At 35.2% G+C, this 23,765-nt stretch overlaps 1 protein-coding gene across 5 annotated transcripts in view; it reads right to left on the bottom strand.

Moving 5' to 3' along the window:
• The window catches only part of LRMDA (leucine rich melanocyte differentiation associated), a 628,583-nt gene that overhangs the window by 253,522 nt on the left and 351,296 nt on the right, over window positions 1-23,765 (bottom strand). For 4 of the 5 annotated variants that reach the window (XM_085554243.1, XM_085554242.1, XM_085554244.1 and 1 more), the window contains 3 exons: window positions 22,441-22,572; window positions 12,258-12,419; window positions 960-1,086 (listed from right to left, as the gene is read on the bottom strand). In XM_085554243.1, coding sequence (XP_085410369.1) covers window positions 960-1,086; window positions 12,258-12,419; window positions 22,441-22,572 — 421 coding nt within the window. The remainder of the gene's footprint in view (window positions 1-959; window positions 1,087-12,257; window positions 12,420-22,440; window positions 22,573-23,765) is intronic. The other variant, XM_085554245.1, reaches the window with a different exon arrangement.

The raw sequence follows: 23,765 nt of genomic DNA on the forward strand, positions 1-23,765 counted from the left end.
GCTGTGATTACCAATTTCCCATACAGTAATAATGTTAAGACAGTATTTCATCTGATATAAAATAGGGATGGAAAAACACACAGCATATACATTCCGTACTTAATACATTTCAACTCTTGTATTTTGCCAGATGTAAAGATGGTTTGCTTTGCAGAATATACCCACAACAGCAAAAACATTCATTATTTCCTTTAGCACATATATGATAGCTGAAGTAACTGGAGGCAGCAATAAACAATGATCCAAAACTATGCTTGTATCTGAAGCGTTAGAATTTCAATAGTTACCTACGAATCAATCTGAATTGATTTGTTATGCATGGCAATTTTACATGTGAAAATGCATTTATCTAGTGGCACTGTTATGCTACTGAACAGCACATTTCCACAACTACCATGTTATTATTCAGCACTACTGGATACCTGCAATAAATTACTGTTGGTACAAAACAGTGCACAGACAACAGGTTGACCACAAACCTGAGTGGATTTTTAAGAAAGATCTACAACACTGCAACACTCAGACTCAGTGTTATTATCTTACAAATAGATAGAGGTAAAATGGAGAAACCACATTTACATTATTTGCCTCAGCACTATGCACAGAGTTTATGCAAGCAGTATCAAAAGCTCAGATTACTTAAACTGCCTCCAATGTTGTCAGTACTTATTAGCAGGACACCACATTAAGAAGTATCATAGAAAATTAGAATAATCTGTTCCACTAAAAGCTAATAAACATCATAGGTGTGAGCCCTGCAACAGGTATATGTGCATAACACAAAATGTCATAAAAATTGCATTCTTCTACAATAGCAAATCACATAGTTCTTACATATCTTTAGACATGACAAAAAAACATTCTTTTAAGCTCAATGATGCATATTAGCTAGCTTTGGAGCTACATTAAAACAGTATTAATGAATAACATATTGCCCCTTTTTTCTTTTACTTTCCTACCTTAGTATCCTTGGGTTTAACCACTTTCATGAAGGCACCTCTAATCAGAGCTTCCTCTCTCTCTTTCCTGGTTACTTGCCGAGTATCGAGAAATTTCAAGTTTTTCAATTTGTGCAGAACAAAGTACCTGACAGATAGCAACATGCACAGAATTAAAATCCAGTAATATAAAATAAGGTATACTCATAAATTGAATGATTACAACAGCAATAAATAGAAAAAAGCCTTTATTTCTTCTCCTTGTCCTCTTTCATTCCATTTCTATGGAATGTAAGATATGTGAAAAGCTATTGTCTCAAACAAAACTTCTTATAGGTTGCCCATAACAATTTAATAATGTGTAGATCAAATAGATCAGAATATTGTCACCATGTACATGTACGTCATCTACAGATATTACTGAGGTATAACAAATAGTCAGGAATAATATAAATTGGAAATTATTTTTAGATAACTAGTTTAGACTATTGAGTAATTTTAAGAATTCCATTCCATGTTGCAGGGAAAAACTGATCTGAGGCACTAGAACTGTCATCTATTTTCTCATTAAAGAGTTTCCAGCAAACAGCCACTTGCAAACACTTCTTCATATTTATATTACATTTTCCTAAAAACAAAATGATCGGCAACATCAGAGCCCCATGTGAATAGCAAATCAGGGAGAAATGTGATTTTTCTTCTTCCATACATTCTAAAATACACTCCTTTGTCTTGACAGGAGTGTGTATCAGTGTTCTCTTTGCATCAAAACAAGAATTTGTCAAAAGAAGGCATGAAGATTTCTTCCCAGAGCCTGCTCTCCAGAACTGAATTTTGACACAAGTATTATTTGGAAGCAGAATTTTAATTTGGTCCTGTCAGGAAACAAGGTATTCATAAGACATGGATACCATCTCAAGATTGAACATGGAAGAACTCAGGGAGAGACCACTTTTCAAAAAATTTTCTTATAATTCAAAGTTCCCATTAGTATCCATCAGTATCCTATTTATTCTTTTTACTCAAAGTGCAGCAACATTTTAGTTTCAAAAAGTGCAATTGATTCCTTGTATGCAGAGGCAGAGAACACGGTACAGTAGAAACAAAATAAGTCACATGACCATAGTAAATCAAAATACCAAACCACCTCACATACATGTTATTTACATTTAGTCAACCAAATGTGAAGCAGCCAATGCAAAGTGAGGAAGTGCCAAGCTTTCTGGTGGGGGGTATAAAGGTGTTTGAAATATCCCCCATGCCTGGCTATTTCTCATGAACATCTGGTTAGTCAAAGACTCCTCATCATACCAATACCTTCTGGAGTGGAAGGTAGAAGTTGTAACAGAAAACTCTGCATAACACAGTATTTTGAAACAGAACTTCTCTAAAAAAGAAATTATTTTAAAAGGTAAGAGTTATCTTATATTGTCCTCAAGGCCACATGGGCACTTGAAAAAGACTATAAATCTCTCCACCTGCAACCTAGCAAAATGCAATGCTGTAAAGAAATCATTCAGCCAAATACAACTTTCCTTTGAAGCAACAGCCTCATCAAATTGTTAATGAGTGAACTGAAAATGCTCAGTGCTGAAAAGCTCAGACCATCTAAATGAGAATCTTGACTACAGAATCATAGAACAGAATCACAGAATAATTACAGATGAAAAAGATGTTTAAGATCATCTAGTCCAGCTGTCCATCAATAAATATTCCCCCACTAAACCATGTTCCTTAGTACCACATCTGCATGTTTCATGAACACCCCCATGGACAGGGAAGCAACCGTCTCCCTGGGCAGAGCCTGACCACTCTTTTGGGAGATTTTTTTCCTAACATCCAACCTGAACAATTGTCCTCTGGAACAATTTGAGGCCAACTCCCATCTTGCCACAACCTCCTTTCAGATAGCTGTAGAGAGCAACAAGGTCTCCCCTGAGCCTTCTCTTCTCCAGACTAAACAATCCCTGTTCCCTTAGCCACTCCTCATAAGAGTTGTGGTCCAGACCCTTCATCAGCTCTGTGGAGAACTTCAGCCTTCTCCTTATTCTCAGTGATTATGCCCCCCTTCCACATCTATGAAAGTAAAAAGGTTCTCCTTAGCCCTCCTCTTACTATTAACGTATCTGTTAACAAAACTTTTGTGGTCTTTTACCACAGTGGCCAGGATAAGTTCACAGCTGGGCTAATATTCTCCCTGCATATTCTAGCAATGTCTCTGTACTCTCTCTGAGATGCACATCCCTTCTTCCACAGGAGATAATCTCTTTTGCTCCCAGAGTCTCAGCAAAAGTTCTCTGTTCATCCCAGCCAGACTTCTTCCCCTCCAGCTCACCTTACAACACATGGGGACAGCCTACTCCTGCACCTTTAAGACTTCCTTCTCAAGGAGCATCCAGCCTTCCTGGACTTCTTTAACCTTCAGGACAGACTCCCGAAGGATTCTCCCTAACAGTGCCTGAATAGTTCAAACTGGGGCCTCCAGAAGTCCTCAGCTGCAGTTCCACTGACCTCCCTCCTGACTTCAACAAGAATAGAGAACTCTACAATTTTATGGTCATTCTGCCTAAGACAGTTGACTTTATTTAATAGTATAAGAAGAATATGGAGGAGAGTCAGCTTGAAAACACACACTCTGAGGCTATTTCTTAAGCAATATGACTGTTCTAGGAGACAGACACATTCTTATGCTCCTCCCAGCTCTCCTGGCTGCCCTTCCAGTCTTTTCTGGCATTTTGCTAGCCCTTATCTTTCAGTAGAGGAAAATCTACCCATCTTGTGTTACTGGCAGAAAAGCTCTGATGACAACAGATTCTTTGAGATGAAGACATGTACAGAAGGAAACAATATGTCAAGATGGAAGAAGAGTGAAGCTAAAAACGAATAAAGACACCCACTAAGTGTAGGGTGAGAAAAGATGAATATTCAGGTGAAGAAAACATCAGTATTGGAAAAATCAGCCAATGTTTAATGATGGAATGAAATATGCCTCTGAAAAGCAGGCTGTAACAAAAATGACAACAGACTAAGACAGCACTGTCATCGTTGCTGACTTTGGATCACAGCCCTAATGTCAGTCTCTCAATCATTTCAAAAGAGTTTAAAATTATAATAGCATTCCTTGATACAAATCTATTTCTGTATTTTAAAGTGCATCCTGACTGCATTTCAGAAACAGAATTAGCACCAGTACTTGCTAATTCCAAAAACAAAACAAAAACACCCACCCACATAAACTAAGCAACAAACTGGATGACAAGCCAGAGTTGTATTTCCTAATTTAAATTTAGTACAGATATTAAAGGATAGTATCGAGGTTAAGTTATTTATACGAAGAGTAGAACAAAGATATGTCAGTGACTGATCCTTTTAAAAGTTGATTTGAAATATAATCCCACTTATTCAGATTTCTCTTACTTATAAAAGTAATCTGAATTATGTGGAAATGTTAGGGCAGTTTTTCCTTAAATGGCTCAAGAAAATCATTGGATTTCTTGGTTATATATTTTAGATAGAAATACAAAGATGCAGTTTCAATCTAAATGCAACAAAAGTTTGCCATAAAAGTAAAGTATATCCAAATCCCTGGAACGAACACTTTATAATATCAATTCAACCCTTGTAAATTTAATCCAGGGTTATTTGTTGCACAAAATCTCTTTACTGTGATGTATGACTTAGTTACTAAGGTTATCACAGCAGTATCCTAAAGTTGCGTAGTACATAAAACATTTCAGTTAACAATGCAGGGAGGTTAACTCCCACAGATAACCTACTATCAGAGGGTTAGACCAGATGACATGCCTCTGTCAGCTTTCAGGAGCTATTGATGGTTCAATCAGACTGTTTTGAAGGTAAAGTACAACAAAAGGGCACTAAACTTATTCAAACTGTCAACAGGGACTATCTGGAATGTTGCTTGCAGGTAAGTAATTTTGGGTGTTTTAAGAGTATTATCAAACACTGATGGCTGCAGAAAAAGACAGCTACTAATAACACAGAATGCAGCCATCATAAAATACTTTATGGCATGTACTAGGTTCCATAAATTTCATGACACATTGCACCTGTTTTGGACTGTAAAATCACCAGTTAAGAGAATGCTGTTTAATGAGGAAAGATCCATCTACTTTTTATATTCTAAGTTTAAGAAGATTTATTTTAGATTAGAGATTGACAGGCAGCATTTCCCCTCAACTCCTTTTTTTTTTTTTTCTTTTTTTCTTTTTTTTAAATCACTTTGAAACAGCACTGCTCCATGTGCTGTGAGACTACTGTTACTGGGCTTAACATCTTTGCAGTGGTATGAAAGAAAGTAATCATCTTCAGTGATGAGGATAAAGATGAGCTCTGGATAGAAAGTGCTTAGAGATTCATTTATCACTGCCTGTAAACTGATGTTCTGGTTCACAGTGGATTAAGGAAATGAACTATGTAAGGAAAATTGCATTTTCATTTGTCCAGAATCATCACCTCACACCATAATCCACCTGTGCCAACAGTTCTTTAATAATAAATTAACAATAGATACCTATCATACACAAACAGGAACACTGAGGGATAGGGGAAAAAAAAAATCACATTTCATGTTTTTCAGTTTTAGTTAAGTGAAAATGGCAATGAAGATTAACAATTAATTTATCAATTTTCTAAGTGTTGCACGTGTTCAGTATTATTTTTGATAACTTTTATACTGGCTTTTCAAGATACTGGAGAATAGGGATGGAATTCAGGGAGCATTTGTAAAGGGATCCTGTGAGTTTGGGATACAGCTGCTATTGACATCTGCAAAAGCTCAGTGGGGCAAAACCTTTCTTCTTTCAAATAAAATGGAATTCAAAAAGGGACATGAAATAAAAAGAGCTTTCAGATTAATTATCGCTATTTATTATACACAATTCTAGTTTATTTTATGTGAAGAAACACAATTTACAGCCTTTAATGAACCACAAGTTTGTATTCTCAACTCTGCCTTACAAACAGGAAACTTACCTGTGTCTTAACCATGCATATTCTGGTTATGTTTGTATTTCTACAATGTCATTACTTCAAAAATGATCTTTTTGTTATTCCTTCACTCCCCCAAACCAGCCACAATTACCACAATCTTTGGAGATAATTTTACAAATCAAGAAAAACAGATCAGTAAGTGTTCCTTAAAGAAGCAAGTGGAGAAAATTCACAAATTTATTTTAAAAATACATGAGAAATGTATCTATCCTGATCAAAACAGTTATAAATGACTGTGTGCCCCGGTGGCACAGTGGTAGGAATGCCGCTTTGCAACACCAGGAGCCCGGGTTCGAATCCCCCTGTGGCGCAAGTGGTAGAAGTGCCGCTCTGCTACACAGAGACTCGAATCCCGGGGGTTGGACTCGATGATCTCTAAGGTCCCTTCCAACCCGCACAAGACTATGGTACTATGATGATGACTGTTACATGAACTCTATTTTGCTAAATAGCTACAGTATAACTTCCAGTGTTGGTTTTTGGTTGCTTTGTTCTCAATCAGACTTGTAGGTCCAGGCATAAAAAAAAATCAAAATCTTAATCATTTTCTATTCAATATTACTTCTTAGTATCCAATAATTCCAGGAAATTTCTATACTATGCTGTAACATCATAATAAGAAAAATCATATAATGTCATAACATCAAAAGGCATAGATTCATTTATCACCTCCCTGGGCAAAGCATACAAGTTACAGAATTTGACTGGTCTCCTGATGCTGAAAGATACTGGCATCACCCATAATCCACACTACAAGAAAATTTTTTAAGTGTCAATAAGGTAATGTTGAAAGGAATGCTGTATTTTCTCCTACTACTACAGAAAAACAACAGAAAGTTTGGATATCTTACAATTTTAGATAAAATATATTTGCTTGAGCTTCAGTGGATGACTATCATAAGAATTAGAATTTGTCTAGCCCTTCATTTTGCTCTTGTAATAATAAAATCTAGAATAAAAATGGCACTGTATGCTTTAAGTTTAAAACTCAGAATTAATCTAGAGCTGAAAAACTATAGGATTATTTCCCCAGAAGAATGCAGGAATCTCTAGCTCAATTGGTATCTATAACTATATAAATAACATCTAATGAACCATTCAATACTTGTGTTACTGCATTCATTCCTTCTCTTTGATGACTGTAGAATTTGAAAATAATATACCTATTTTCAACTTTGAAGAGCTGATTATGCTCTCAGTTACACTCTTGCAAACTAGCAATAATAAATAACCTAAGGAAACAAAGCTACATCAGTATTCAAATGGGGAAAGGTGAAAATAAGGATTATGAACAAACAAGTTCAGGAAACAACTAGATTTTTCAGTAACTGTTTTTTGTGCACTACCAAAAAAAAACCAAAAACCAACAACAAAACAAAGTTTCAAAACCTACACCAGGCTGTGGAAATTTTTTGAGTAGTTTTTGACAAAACTTCTCCCATTACAAAGTTAAGGAAGCCAGATACAATGCCTCCCTGTAGCCTGGTCTAGAATGCCTGTCTTGGCAAGGGGTAGGACTAGATGATCTCTAGACGTCCCTTCCATCCACTACAATTATGTGATTCTGTGACGTTAAACCCACACCTTCCGGAACAGTGAGCACAACGCTACAGGATTACTGCCTCAATGCAAATTTTGCACTACCTGATGACAGCCATGAAATTCAAGTCCGGCCTCCTCCACATATTATGATCTTCTCTGTCTACTTCAGTACAGCAATCTCTGTGAATCAGAACATTCTATCTACATACATGCTACATCCATAGTTATGTTTTGACTTATTGTGTAAGCATGGACAAACTGGAACGTTCTGGACATCAGTTTACCTATCTGATAGAAACAAATTATAATAGCTTTTGCTCTTAAGTCTTTACAATGGCTAATATCAGATGGAAGCTATGCAGCTATCTGATGTCTGTTAAATACAGTTTTCTTCCAAGTACTGTAGAAATTATAAGGTCTTGTATAAACAGTGAAGTAGCATAGATTCATAGATTATACAGACAGAAGGAAATCCCCTAAACATACCAAGAAGTATATAAAACACACATCACAATGCTACGAATTGCAATCTCTCCTTCACAAGGAAGGCACATTACTAAGATCATTGACAGTTGATCAAGTACATTGCCATCACTTTCATTGACATGTGAAGCCTCCTATCTTTTCTTGAAAATGTATTTTTATTACCATTTAAATTATAAAAAACAAAAACAAAAAAACACCAAAAAACAACAACACTATTTAAAAGCAATGAGAATGTTATACATATGCTATGTATATTTATAAATGTCAAGAAAGCTGAAAAGTATAAGATGTACTAGCATTTCACAGAATCAAACCTATGGGATAGGAATAGCTGAATTAGCTTGAAAAGGTAATCCATTCAAAATGCTTGTTATTCTTTTCTTACTGCTATATCTTAAGAGAACTTCATAAGGTTATCATCATTTGCTCCTCTTGCCAAAGATAGCATATCTTGTATAGGCGCTTCTAAGCTAATTTAAAATAAACTCAGGCATTTGTTTCCACTTGCCCTTGTTTCCATGTCAACAGCACTTAATGAATGCATCATTCCAGGAAATGTCAATAAGGAGCAAAGAATGAACAAGCACTGAAAACTTCACACATGGTATACATCCTTCACAATCACATCACTTCTATGAAAATAGGTGAGGTCACCTGCAGCATTAGCAAATGCTTTGTAATACATTCTGACCCAGATGATTTTTCACAGTTCAGTAACACCCTGTTTGAAGTTTTCACAGCAAACAATACACCCACAGGACTGACCAAGTGCGGGTACAAGAGAAGCAACCAGCAATTACTGTGTTGACTTCTGTTACTTTGATCTCCAGGTCATGACCTCTGCTTTCACGCAATCTTCAAAGTAGAGATTGTAGAATAGGTTATTTTAGAACATGCACTGTTTTGCAAGTGGTTTTTCTGTGTATTTGTTGTTTCCTGTTTAAGGCAAAAGATTTTCAGTCTTTCCTATTGCCATTATATTTCCTGGTTTTAATTCCAGCAGTGAGGAGAAAATCCTGAAATTTTCCTTTGCCCTCATCCCCAAGATAAACTTTCACAGAATATCATCTCCCAAAACTGTTATGCTTAAAAAATAAAAATAAAATTAAAAAATAAGGATTGATAGCACAATATTTCCTTACAGAAATAAATTAAGGCACTTTTATAATGGTGAGGAAAAAAAAACAAACAAAAACCAACAACCAAACAGCCCAACACTTTTGAAAAAGAACCAAACAGGTTTGGTTATAAAAATATCACTGAACAAAGCTTTCCATTTTCTGTTTCTCTCCAAGAAAAATTTCATTAACAAATAGAAATGTGAAATGTCATCAATTTGTTCTCCTACACATTTGAAGGTAAGGAGAAATAGCAGGGCATGGAAAACAAAACAAAACACTATACTGTTTCTTTTTTTATTATTATTCCCCATAAAATAACCTACACAAGTGTTACTATGTTTCAAAGAAAAAAAGCAATCATTTTGAAAATAAGTCACAATGTTTTTGGATAAAACCTATTTGCAATGAAAAACAAAACAAAACAAAACAAAACAAAAAAAACAACAGACATGAGTTATAGCACTAAACTGCTCATTGAAATCAAGTATTACGTGATGGTCCAGATCCTTACACCTTAATAGAAAAACATGTTAACTATTTCTGGTAAACTAATTTTTCTTTTTTTAAGATACAATACTCCTTTTTATTTCTGATGCTAATATGTTAGTAAATTAATAAAGTTTTTAAAACTTGATTTTGCATGTTTTTTTTTACAGTTCAAATTTTTTAGGTTTTATAGGTCTTTTCAGTTTGCTGGAATGTGAAGATTAAATAAAGCTTTGATTTCCAGCACCTTTCTCATTCCGGATGAGGAATTAAATAGCCTGAACTCTAATTGAACTCGGTAGGAATGAAATTAAAACTCAATGAAAAATGAAGCTGTGGTTCCAATGTTCACTGCAAAAAGAGTCAGAGTTTTTGATAAAATGTTTATTTCATTGAGGTTCACTAAAATACACTCTTTTGATGTTTCTTTATGTGAGGAAATTTTTCTAAAAGCTTTAAAATAAAAGGTTTCTTCAGAGCCTGAAAAAAATGCCAAAGCTTACCATTACAACTATTTGCTTTTAAAATTTGAAGCAAAATATGCATTCTGTTGAGATAAATTCATAAATTTTGGGAAAGGAAAAAAATGCCAAAGTTTCTGCAGAACATGTATTAGAAAATGAATAACTAGTAGACTCCATTCAATCAGTTTCTTCAATATTCATTTAGGTAAATATACTGCTGTTAAGATAAATTATATATATGTGTATTATATATACACAGATTATATGCACACCGAATGACTATATACTATGTGTACATACATACATAAACATTATTGTTTGCTTTTGAATGTAATCCTGTCTTGCAAACATAAGTTATATAATGTAACAAAATCATGGAAAATTATTAGGAAGCTTTAGTTACAGCAGCAGAACCATAAATCATTCAAGTAATTGGAAGTCCATTCATCTTTCTTGAACAAGTTTTAATTATCGCTGTTTATATGGAACAAATACTCAAGTTATTGAAAAGTTGAGAGGAAAGAAAATGGAGACAATATTGCAGTCTCCAGCAGATGCATACAATCATTTCACACTTTTGACATGGTGCTTTGCCATGATGTGACCTAAAACTACCTTGACCTCCCTGAAATCAACATTTTGCATTGAAATGAAACAACAGACATGCTTGTTTTGATGTATGGCTGCATGACATATTATAAATATTACATCACATAACCACAGAGGATGTCAATCAATAAAGAATTTTTTCAGACAGCACTAAATGAACCATAGGTTCTTGCCTCTGAATGGCTCCTTTAAGGTACTATTTTTGCTTAAATGATTAATAGGAGACATTGTCAGAAAATATACTTAAAGTGAAAAACAGTAAACTGAAGAAATATCATTCATTTTTAAGCAATTCTCCACTGCAAATGTCACATAAATTTATACAGAGACAGCATCATTAGATTCCTGTAAGCTGGATATTAGACATATCTTCCACATAAATGCAAAAGCAATGGGAAAATATTTTATTAAATCTTAGCAGCTCTACTTGTTGAAAACTAAAATACTATTGATACGCTAGATTAAAAAGTAGACTTGTTAGGAGGTAAAAATCTTCAGCTTAATGATTAGCAAAAAATCCTTTTCAAAAATTGTGGAACAAAGTAAAAAAATGTATCTGCACCTAGAAAAACTGTTGCTGTTTTAATTTAAAGTATTTATGAGCAACAATCTGCTGCATTTGATTCATGCAGCTTCCTAGTAGATCTGCTTTTGGTCTCCTCCACTTTCTACTGGTTTTGTACTATCTCCTACAGAATACTTTGGATTACATGAAGATATTTTCCAGAGTTTTGTAACTATGAATATTGCAAGTGATCTGCTAACAAAATAAGCTAAGGTCATCAGCTTGCCTCACAGAGAGCCATTTTCAGCTCAAGTGCAAGTACACAGACTGCAACCTTTCATCAGATGTGAACAAGAAAAATAATAGTAATAGTCAATGTCTCATTTGTCTAACAATTATAGCTATGAAAAATTATCCACAACCACAATCACATACAAGTATTTTTTATGGTTCTTTTAAAATAATTATTGTAACTTTTAACAGAACTTAGACAAACAGTATTTTATCAGGTTTCCACATTAATTTCCAGATGACTTATTATGTATTCTAGTTCATTAAAATTACATTACAGAGATGGCTAGTCTATTTGATTTGATTCTAAACACTAACTTTTGAGTAAAGAACCACAATACAGTAGTCCGTTCTTCTATGTTCTTTAATAGTGTCTAGATACCTATAATGGAAGAAATGCCTCACCATAATCAAACGTAAACAGAAGACAATGTAACTGACAGAGTATAGCAACTTTTTCGTTTATTTATTTATTTTAATATTTTTTATTAGCTGTTACCATTAGTATGTATAACTGTTGCCTTACCCTGAGCTTAAAGAAGAGACATAGGTAAATACACATGAGCATCCTCATTCAGGAAAGCCTGTGAAAACCTGCTCAACTCAAACTGCACGTCACTGAAATATTTCCTGAAATATTTTCTGAGAGGGAACGCATTGAAATTCAGTTACTCAAATTCACAGGTATTTCATGGCAGAACATGGCACATTGCATTCAGAAGAAAGAGAGTAAATGATTTGCTGAGTTGGATTTAGTTCAATATTTCTTCGGTATTAAAAAAAAAAAAAAAAAAAGCTGACATACCTTATATTTATAATTGAAGACACTAACCTGTACCTTTGGTAGTCATCTTCATCCTTTTCTTTACAGACCAGTTCATTTGGGCAGGCCACATTTCCAAGCAAACTGAGATACTGTAGTGAGGGCACAACTTCGGCCAAATGATCCAAAAGGCTTTCTAATTCTGTTATGTGTCAAAGGTTGTGGGTTAAGGATTCAATGACAAGTCTGGAAAAAAAAGCATTTAGAGTTGCATCACTGCTGATTTAAACATACATTTCAATAACTGACAATCAAAGTTAGTATGGCATTTGGGGAAATGTCACATTAATTGTTCCAAGGGCAAACAGGGATAAACTTTAGTCAGTTTGTTGGCATGGAATGAAAGAATTTGGCTGTTTTGTTAGTCTTTTCTTTCCTAGGTGGTTCACTAAAAACATTAGATCTTTGACAAAATGATGGATGCTGTGTGGTAAAATGGCTAGCAATTGCTGGAGCCATGAAACTTTTCCAGCATGGAAACAAACAGTTTCACAGAACATTCATCACCAATATATTCAGTTCACTGGAAAATGAGGTTGTTTTATTTTTTATTTTTTTTTAAAGTCAAACCACAACAACCCACTTTCAGAATATAAATACTTTCACTGCCTTAGCAACACATTTGTAATTACTCAATTAGTGCATGCAAATAAATGATTCTATAAAAGCAACTTCAAGAATTCAATATGTATTTTATACTTGAAGTTTTGAAATCCATAAAACAAGATATCTTTCATTAAAATAGCCTTATATTTTGATGTTATGAGACATTTCAACTTAAGCATGTTCCTCAGAACAGAAATGATGACACACCTTTGATACTGTAAAACATATTAAAACAAACAAATAAGCAAACATTAATCTTTCAACCACTGCAACATTGGAAATCACTGCTTAGGTTTAAGCATAACAATATTCAACTATATTGAAATATACTGATTGAACAACTAGAGCAAACTTTTGTTTAAGTATAGTCTCAAAAAATCTCACTATATGTTATTTGTATGGCTCAATTTTCATGGAAAACTTGAGATTCAAAAAAGAGGCCGTATTTGCATGTGTATGTGGTTTTCAGTGCTTATAACCTGTAGTAATTATTCAAAACCATTAAAGGTATTTCATTGTTCTGTTTTTATCTATTCCTGCTGTTATAGACCACAGCTATCATTTTAAATCCTCAGTTCAACTGTGTTGCTATTATTTATACTTGATTTATGTGTTTCTGTTATCTTTGTTATTTTTAGGTGATGGAATTTACTTATTTCTTCACCTCAGTATCTTAAGGGCAACAAAAGCAATGCAGAATGAAAATTATTATATTATAAACTATTAAAAATGTTGTCTTCTTTTTGTTCTGAAATTTCATTTTATTTCCAAACATAAGATCATGCTTAAGCACATTAAGAAACAGCATAGTCATACTCTTAGCTAATGTTCTGTACCAAAATATCTGAGGAAATTTCACTTAAAAATTTTGCATGAGTGATAAAAACTACTTTGGAATTAGATATATGAATAGGCACTATATGCAATGCTACAGTCATCAAACCATTCACTAAACCCTAAGAAAAATTGAAACACGAAGCCTCACATAAAATAACTTATCTTAGCCATGATAAAGACACTACCAAAATTCTCACCTTCATTTCTAGATGTCTAGACCACACATAAACTTTTAAAACAAATTATTTTCATGGCTCTTCTGGGAAGGATGCAACTTTGATGGGAAGGCCATAGAATCATTTGTGAGCTGGAAGATTGGAAGAACTTCAGTGGTCATCTAAAATAACTCCCCTTCAATGAACAGGTACCTACAGTTTGATGAGGTCTCTTATGGCCCCAGTCCAGCCTGACCTTGAGCATCTCCAAGGATGGGGTACCTATCACCTCTTTGAGCAAGCTGTTCCAGTGTTTTACCGCCTCTACTGTAAGAAAAGTTCTTCTTCTAACTAATTCGAAGCCCTCTCTCTTTCAGTTTGAAACAGTGTCCCCTTGTCCTGTCACAACAGACCCCGCTGAGGAGTCTGCCCCCTTCTTTCTTACAGCCCCACGTAGGGGTTGCTATCAGGTCTCTCGGAGCCTTCCCTTCAACAAGCTGAACAGCCCCAGCTCTCTCATCTTGACCTTGTAGGTAAAGTGCTCCATCTCTTTGATCATTTTTGTAGCCTTTCTCTGGACATGTTCCAACAGGTCCATGTTTCTCCTGTGTGGAGTATCCCCCATCTGGATGCAGTACTCCGGGTGAGGTCTCAGCAGCACACAGTAGAGGGACAGGATTACCTACCTTGCCCTGCTGGAACGTCACAAACTCTTTTTCCACATGTTCAACTAAGAAGATTTTTTAAATTTTCAAGGACTAATAGAGGGGTGTTTGCATCTAGCACCCTCCCTCAGCCAGGAGAAACAGTTTCTGGCAGGACTGCTTAAATTGCACAAAGGCTTCATTAGATAAATAGTTTATTGTTGCAAAAAGCAGTTATTTCCATTACAGCAATGAGACAGAGGGGGTTAGGAGTTGCAAGGCTTAGATCTTATCTGTCCATTCCCTATTAAAAAAAAACAACAACAACAAAAAACTGCCATCACTTTTACTCTACACAAAGCACGTAGGAGAAAAAATAAATGAAACTCCGTTGAAATTCTCATGACTAAGTGTTTTTCAGAGATGAGACATAAGTCATACAGTACGTCTAGTGCACTATTTAGTTAATTAGAAGGTCATATATTTGTTTTTGTTTTTTTTTTTAAATAGTGAAAGGCCACCAAAACTGTAAAGTATTTCTAAAATAACACTAAGAAAATACAAAGGAAGAAAATCAAAAGCAAGTTGGAAATTTAATTTTCTTTTTCCTATTCATGATTTACTGTTGCCATCTTGATGCAATCAGAGCCAAAGAACTGCAAAACTTTGCTGAGTAATTGCTAAGACCAATCTCATCTCTATTCTCTTCAAAAATTAAATCCATGCACATTGCAAGGGAAATTTTCATTATTTAAAGTTCAATAACAGAAACTCTGAACTCATTTTTCTGAAGGCACTGATCACCAGGTAAGTATGTAGCAGTGATGAAAATATTTACACTGTAGTCTCTATTGTTTGAAAAATGTTTTAAATTATCTCTGTTAGAATAATTAAAATGTCATAGTGTACCACCTTCATTCAACTGTTGTCATTACCATTCTATTAATGCTTTTCTTTCCAAAGAACACAGACCAAAATAAAAATTTGTAAGTTTTTTTCTTTTTTTTTTAAACTTTCCTGCTCTTTAGCTAACAAGTTAATTCTTAGCAATGATATTTTTGGATGGTCCCCTCCAAAAACACAGCCTGGCCTCAATGAACAATTAACGTAAATCTACTGGATGTATTTCAAATTTCCATCCTCACCAAAAGATAATGACTTCTTGCACTATTTTCAGTTTTATATTAGGAAAATACTTAAGAGAACTGGTTCTTCCATACGTGGATCAACTTTTTAAAGCCTCCTAATTATTTTACATATATGCACACAAACATGCTTCTATACTGATAGTAGACTTTTCACAGCAAACATATGCACAAGCACACACAGTTATTAGCTTACTTTCTGTTAAGAAAACCAAATGCTACAGTAGCACTAAATCATCGTCAATAGCAGTACTTGGAAAATATAGTGCTATAGTTGGTCCAGATAACCTACTAAACAATATAATAAAACTCTTTCTGTAAACTATTTTTACTGCTAGTATTTTATTTATTTTTTAACAGTCACTCACTCAAATAAATTGACTTTCTAAGGAAACTAATCGCTCTCTTCTTCTTAATGCTTTGCAAGTTCTACAACTATTTTCTTTCAAAAAGCTTGTATTTTGTACTGCCAATTTTTTATCCATCCTGTTTTCCCCAGACAGTTGAGGAAGAGCTATCTGCATTCATGACCTTCTATGATTACAGCTTTCAGAAGTTCTTGACAAAGCAAAGAGCAATCATTTTTATATTCAATATATTCAATATTTATGAAAAGTTTACCTAGAGAATATTAGAAATATCACATAAAGTTCTAGACACCATATAGAAAGACCAAAATCTGTCACTCAGAAGTCTTTTCTCAACCAACCATGTCATGTAGGTTCTGTAATTGATATAAAATTAAAACAGCTGGATAGCCCTTCTATCAGAGTCTTAAACAAGCAAGTTACCTGTATTTTTTTCATTTTTGAAACATCTTTTGCTTTAGTTGACTTTATCATAAACATGCTGCAGCAATTACAAGCAATTCTACAGGCAAATAGCCTTGAAGCAGAAGTTACCAATTCTCCTCTGAATGCAGTATGAAAAGATCTTTGCCACCTGAATGCTTTTCCATTAGAATGTCCTAGGTCTTCATGGTTGGATAACCACAGAAATAGCTTGCATTATGCAAGTATACATCTTCCTCTTCTGCAATAGGATGTCACATACAGTCATTTGTGTGCCAGGCTCTAGGCTGAGCCCTGTCTGATAGGCAGTCGGGTCTTGCTCACTGATTTTAAAACCACCTTGCTTAAGAATGAAAAGTTGCATCAAAAGTGGTAATTAACTAAGTCCATACATCTTAAGGTGAGTTTTCTATTTGCTGAATATAGAGGATATTCTGTCTAATGGAGTAGCATTAGATTTCTTTGTGTAACTGGAGTTTCCAGGGAATTTTAATGTCTTTCAGCAAGGCCAAGGTTCTCAGGCCGCAAGTTAAAGAACATATTTCAGTGTCATTATGTACACATTTAGAGGCATTTAGATAGTACCCTCAATATTAGATTCTAACTTTTGTTTATCCCCAAAGTTGTCACACAATTGGTCTAGATATCTTTGATGATCCCGTCCAGCTGAACTATTCTATTCAAAGTTGAGAACAAATTGAATTCCTCTATTTCTACAATGAAATTATTTTTCTGGTTCTCTAGAGAGATCCATCAATTCAAAAAACATGTATCATTTACTTCAAAGATTTTCTTTTAACACTGTTGCTTCCAGTTGTTGCTCAAAATTCCCAAGAAAACACAAAGATTAAAAAAAAACACAACAACAAAAAAAAGTGGCTCATCATTTTTAAAAGTTCTAACAACTGGAGTCTAATTTGTCCAATCAGTGCTGTAGAAGAAGAGATGAAATTGCTTGTACTATATCCTTCTTTTGCAGACATTTAGCATTACACATTCACATTACTTACCCTTTGTTTCAAGTACATTGTGTAAGAAAAAAGGTGGTCTTGAGGGTGGTAACAAGTGAAAAAAAAAAAGGCTCAAGACTCACGTAAACTCAAAACATTTTACAGAATTCACTGAGGTTTTTGGTTCAGGTACCGTAGCTCTCTAGTATGCCACACTCAAATTTAGCCATATTTGTCAATGTCATATGGAGAGTTCTCAGGACCAAACTGAGGAATACTGCTGTACTGTTTCATCTCACTTTGTTTAGTGGAGATAGAGATTGTGAGAGACAATTTATGTCTTTAATGTATTCACTCAATCTAAACATCAAGTCGTCTGTACTTCACACAATGAGATTCTGGTCACAGATTGGGACTTGTAGGTCTTCAAGTATTTTAGGACAACATAGGAACAAGCACAGGCAAAATAATTTATAATCTATGGTTTGGAGTTAGGCATTAGGACAAAAACTTTGTGGAGATAGATGACAATCAGAAATACTTACTGGGACATCCTTTAGTTGAAGCACTCAATCTATGCCACGTTCAAATATTCAGAAAGATAACATCCCTAATTCTGAAGCACAGTTAGAGCTTTTGCCATAAGCAATGCATTTATCATTACTACCATTCTGCCTCAGCTCTGCATTTTCCACTTGTGAAATACTTTGGTTTTCCTCTCAGGGATGATCAACCCATGGCCCAGCACAGATCACAGTGCAGCCGCCACCTGCTCAGCACCAGCATGAAGGTTCTTCCTGCCAAACAGCTCCACTCAGCCCTTCTTCACTAACCAAACACCAGTGCACCTGGGCTGAAACCAGGGCACAGCACATAGAGAAGAGCAAGCTTAAGATATGGGAATTAAGTTCATGGATTTTAATACATTGGCTAAACACAGTCCTGTGAACAGAGTAAAATGAGCAGCTGTGCTTTCCATTTTGATACAGAAATATGATAATAGGTTTGAAGATTAATGATTATGGTTCTTTTCAACTCAGGCCATTCCATGATTCTATGGAGGAATGACTGTTTTCAAGTGTGGATAGTGAAAGGACAAAGGGGAATGGTTTTAAACTAGGGCAGGGGAGGTTTAGGTTACATATTAGGAGGAAGTTTTTCACACAGGGTGGTGACGCACTGGAACAGGTTGCCCAAGGAGGTTGGGGGTGTCCCATTTCTGAAGGCATTCAAGGTCAAGCTGGATGTGGCTCTGGGTAGACTGGTCTGGTGGTTGGCAGCCCCACACATAGCAGGGGAGATGAAACTAGATGATCATTGTCATCCCAGGCCATTCTATGACTCTATGACTGCCAAAACCCCATCAATTTCTTGGTTTATTTGCGACTCTGTTTTTAGTTGACATAAACATATTGCTTTTGACTTTTCAAGTTGAATGTATAGACTTGTAATAAAAAAGAGGGCACATCATTTTCAGAGCAATTGTCATAGATGCAGACCTGGACAATTCCTCTTCTTCTAACCAGGCAAGCCAAAAGGTTGGACAACCATACTCTAAAACCACTCAATATCTAGACCTACATTCAATGCTTGCATTTTACATGTATAGCTGACATCTTCAGTCTAAATCTGTTTTAGTATGAACTCTTCAGAAGCATATAGAACGTACATGAAACAGATTATCAGCATTCTGGACTAAGTAAAGAAATAGGGCTTACATCAGAGAATATCACATCAAGTTCATGTCACAGAATCACACAGAATCACAGAATTACCCGGGTTGGAAGGGACCTCAAGGATCATGTAGTGCCTAGCAGGGCCACCAAACATACGCATTTACTAGATCAGGTTGCCCAGGGCCCCGTCCAACCTGGTCTTGAACACCTCCAAGGACGGGGCATCAGTCTTGTCTATTTTGAAGTTAGGAAGTGAATACCATTAAAATTTTCAGTTTACAGTTATACGTATTTGAAGAAAAAAAAAACAACACAAAAAACCAACAACAACTATCATTGATACTCTTTTGAATAGTTTTAACTAATACTAAGAAGATTGAAACATCAAAGAAATTCAAATGTCTAGATTGTATAGCCCCATTTTAGAATGGGTACTGTCAGCATAATGAACAGCCATGAAATCTCCCACTACCATAACACACGTACATAGGAATAAACCTACTATAAGTGTTTTTTTTGTCTAACTATCAACATGTAGCAAGCACATTTAAAAGACAGACTTATAATAAGTATAGGCAATTGAAAACACGAGTACACCTCCAACCCCAACTCCCTACCACAAATTCACCTTAATTTTGCTTTCTGCCATCTGTTGTGTCTGACAGAGAAACTATGAAATGTTTCCCAAAGTAAATGATATACACATGAAAAAGCACATAATCTAAAACTGTACTACACAGATAACAATTCTTTATGCATTTCATACAGTCTGCCTTTTAAAGCATTTTTGAACAAATTACATGCTAATAAAACTTGAAGTACTACCTCAAATAGTAAACTTTTTAAAACAGTAATTTTTGAATTAGTTTTTTTCCAGTTAGTAAGAGAAAAAACTAGTACTGGCCTAAATGCAGATGAAATGCAAAACCACAATTGAAAGACAAAAAAAGCCATGATTCGTTTAAGTATCTGATTTAGAGATAAGCCTTTGTATCTGTACAGCATAACCAGATCTTACACCCATAGTACCACACACAAAGAAGGAGTGGAAAGCTCATATCAGAACAGGATCTGGTTCAAAACAAAAACATAATAAAAGGAGTGAAAGGGCAGACAAAGAATACCGTAATATGAAGCAATATCCATGAAAGTTTGCACTTGAGGTGTAAAGTTATTATGTTATCCCAGTTTTCACATGGATCAGTTTGGCTTTTTTTTTTTTTTTTTTTTCCTCCATTTACATGTTTCTTCTTCCTTTTTATGTCTCTCTTTCCACTTATATATATATTTATGTACGCACAGTGATACTATGCCAATAGCCACTTTTTTCAGATCAGCATTCTTCATAGTGGCATATACTAAACAGTCTTTCACGTAATGTAATAGAATAATGTAATTATTCTATAAAATGAAGATTTTAATTTGAACATTTAAAAATAATTCTTTAAAGAAATGATTCATAACAACAAGTGAACGAACTTCATACAAGCCCTATTTCAAATATGATATCCACACTGAAGAGAGGAATCTGGAAGGTCTCCATGCTTCTGCAGTCTGCTTTATTTTCCCTACAAGAGATCACTGCTCCCGAGGGCTCAAAACATTAATGAAGAACAGTGTTTATCTTCTCTTCTCTAGGCAGCTTGCAGACATTAGATGCTTTATAAGCACTTCTATAACTCCTCTGTTAAATTATTGGCAACATGCTGCAAAACGTATATACACTGTTTCTACAATCTGTGTAGCTCCATACTCCCAAATTTCCAATTTTATAGTTTTAAGACTGAATTTTAAAAATGCCTGGATAGGTCAAAACCTGCTTATCATTGTATCAATAACATTCAGAGCTTACTGATTACTGTGATGAAACACAATAGAACCTCTTTGAAGATTACTAACTGGAACTTCTTCCCATCAACTTGTTCACCAAATTCTTATTTAATATGTCTGCTTTTGGTAATTGCAAAGTCCTTACTTGACACTTCCTATCCCAAACACATGCATACACATAGTCAGGGAGCCAAATTCACACATCCTACTCTGTAGATGGAAATATGCTGCATCAGACATTCATAGCATCATCAAAAATGTTATTATACATTCTTCACCAAAGCACAAATACCTCATATTCTACATGTGGCAGCAAATAATAATACCAAACAGCTATTCAAAGTAACTACAGAGTTCTGGTATTAACCAGAAATCTAGCACTTACCTAGCACAGTGACAACTCTCATAGTTCAAGTGACACTTGACAAATTTCCAGGGCTGCTGAGTATATAAGTTGGCTGGTGATTTTTATTTATTTATGAAGTCAAAAATAAGTGCAAAAATATTATCTGTAGTTATTATTTCTCTCCTCAGTAAGAGAATTTTGCTCTAGTAGGAGGTAAATTGGTCTCTGTTTATACTGTCTGAAATAAAAGCCTGCAGTTGAGCAGCCTTGTCCTCACTCCGCAATTAGAAGGAGAATGTTTTCACAGCCTTTGCTATGTAGGCCTCAGTTGGCCTTTTGGCCAAAGTTTGATTGCCTTTCACTTTTTTAAAATCATAAATTACACATCTTCAAATCTCCAGAAGGGTCAAAGCATAAGAAATGATTTAATAATCAAGTCCATGTCCAGTCCTTGTAGTTAATTAGCTTTTACAGACCATTACATATAAGCCTAGGGATTGGGGTCTCTGAATCAGCAGAGTATTTAGGCAAATACTGAAATATTTATGCTGAATGATAAGTAGGCATGCACTAATTTCAGACATATGGAGAAGTGCCTGGTTGGTTATGAATAGACTTAACCATACATCTAAGTATTTAAATGTATGATTTGAGTAGCACTTCATATGAATCTATACAAAGCCGGAACACCAATAATATAGTGACTCAATTTAATGGCTGCAGTTACCAAACTGTGCATAATACCAACTTCATTTTTTATTGGGTTTTTTTTTTTCCATTGCTTTTTAATTTATTATTATTATTTTACTTTTAAGAGCTATCAAGGTATAAAAACTTAATACCATTTCATTGCACCCTCTATTCCACTAGAGGTCAGCCTGCAACAGAACCCCAAGCAAACACAGGAACTGCAGCACACCGGTAGCACTGACATTATTTTCTTTCTCTATTTTATCTATTAAAAAAGATTTCTTCAGAGCCATAACTTAGATCTCTCACTAAAATGGAGCAACAGGAAGATATAATGGTGCATTTCATTTATGAATGACCTATAATAAATTACTATGAAGTATTCCAGGTGCCAAGCGAGAGAATGCTTTGTCTGCACATGAACTATATTTCACATACTTTAATTTGGCTGACACATAAAACTCATTTGACATTTCGCAGGTATTTCTTTGAAAGGATATTTGATTCTTGTTGAGCGTTAAGGTGTGGAGGTGGGGTAACCTGGGAAGAAGAAGGTCATTTCCGAGTAGATTGTTGTCCAGAATCAGTTCTTCCAAGTAACTGAATGTTTTCAGTCCTTCTAGTGACCTGCAAATGACAAAGGCAACAGGAAAAATGATACTCCACTAAATCAGGGAGGCCATTATGAGCTGAAATAAATATTTTAACCTTCCCTTTCAGGAGTGGGAATAGTTTTGGTTTGGGCCTGTCAGAAGAGTGAATGACAAGCATTAGTGGCAAAGGGAGTGCTGGCACTGCAACACATCCTTCACATGCTGGCAGGATGAAGGATGGGGGTCACTTAGTGAGTAGCCAGGATCCAAAACAAAAGGCTTCAGATATGGGGCCTGCAGGATGAATTTGTCAATGTCTTGTGCCTTCAGGCACCCAGCCTCGCCTGACCCTAACCTCCATTCCCAAGATAAATAACTCTGTCACAGTTCACCTTCATTCCCTGGACACAAATTTAAGTTGTCATCCATCATTTCTGCCAAGAAATATCATACCCCGCTAACAATAATAAATACAACTTCAAGTATCATTTCTTAGCAGTTACCCTACATGCAATAATAGGAAATGGAAAAGGGATTTTTTTTTCCTTTCTATTAACCACTTAATTTGCTTCTCCTTGAGTCTCTGCGAGCAACATAAAATGTTCTCTACAAAATAAAATGCAGAATTACTCCAGACAGAAAAGGCATTTACTTCCTTCTTGGAACTTTCTGTCCCACTATCAAGCCACAGGTCAGGCTGCAGAAAGCAGCTTTAAAAAGGAGCATTTCACAAGATGGAAGTGCAGATGATGGATTGTAAACAAATAGGAATCTGGAGGTATTCATTCCCCTGATAGTAAGGTATATGGAGAGGAAAAAAAAAAAAAAAAAAAAAAAAAAAAAGAACACAGGTACCTTGTTGAAGCATCTATTCCAAACTCAATTCTTAATGCTTGCACATTCCAGCAAGAAAAAAACCCACACATTAATCAAGTAAGAGGCACTGTATACAGATCATAGACACAGACACATTCACAGCTCATTCACCTACCAGACACCTAAAGATATGCAGGGATTGCATGACTTGACAGCTGATCTACTATGCCTAACAGTGGTAAGATCATCACTGTATCTCTTGGCTGTTTTATAACATGTGATGAATAAGGGAATAAGGTCTATACTATTTATTCACTTTCCAATGACATTTATACCAAACGGATTTCCTCACACTCCTCCAGTTTTTGGTAAAGATCAAAGGTCCCTGTTAAAAAGTTCTACAGACTTTAT

The sequence above is a fragment of the Coturnix japonica genome, chromosome 8 (genome assembly GCF_054131305.1).
Source record: "Coturnix japonica strain WE chromosome 8, WE-NBRP24, whole genome shotgun sequence".
In the NCBI taxonomy this organism is placed as follows: domain Eukaryota; kingdom Metazoa; phylum Chordata; class Aves; order Galliformes; family Phasianidae; genus Coturnix; species Coturnix japonica.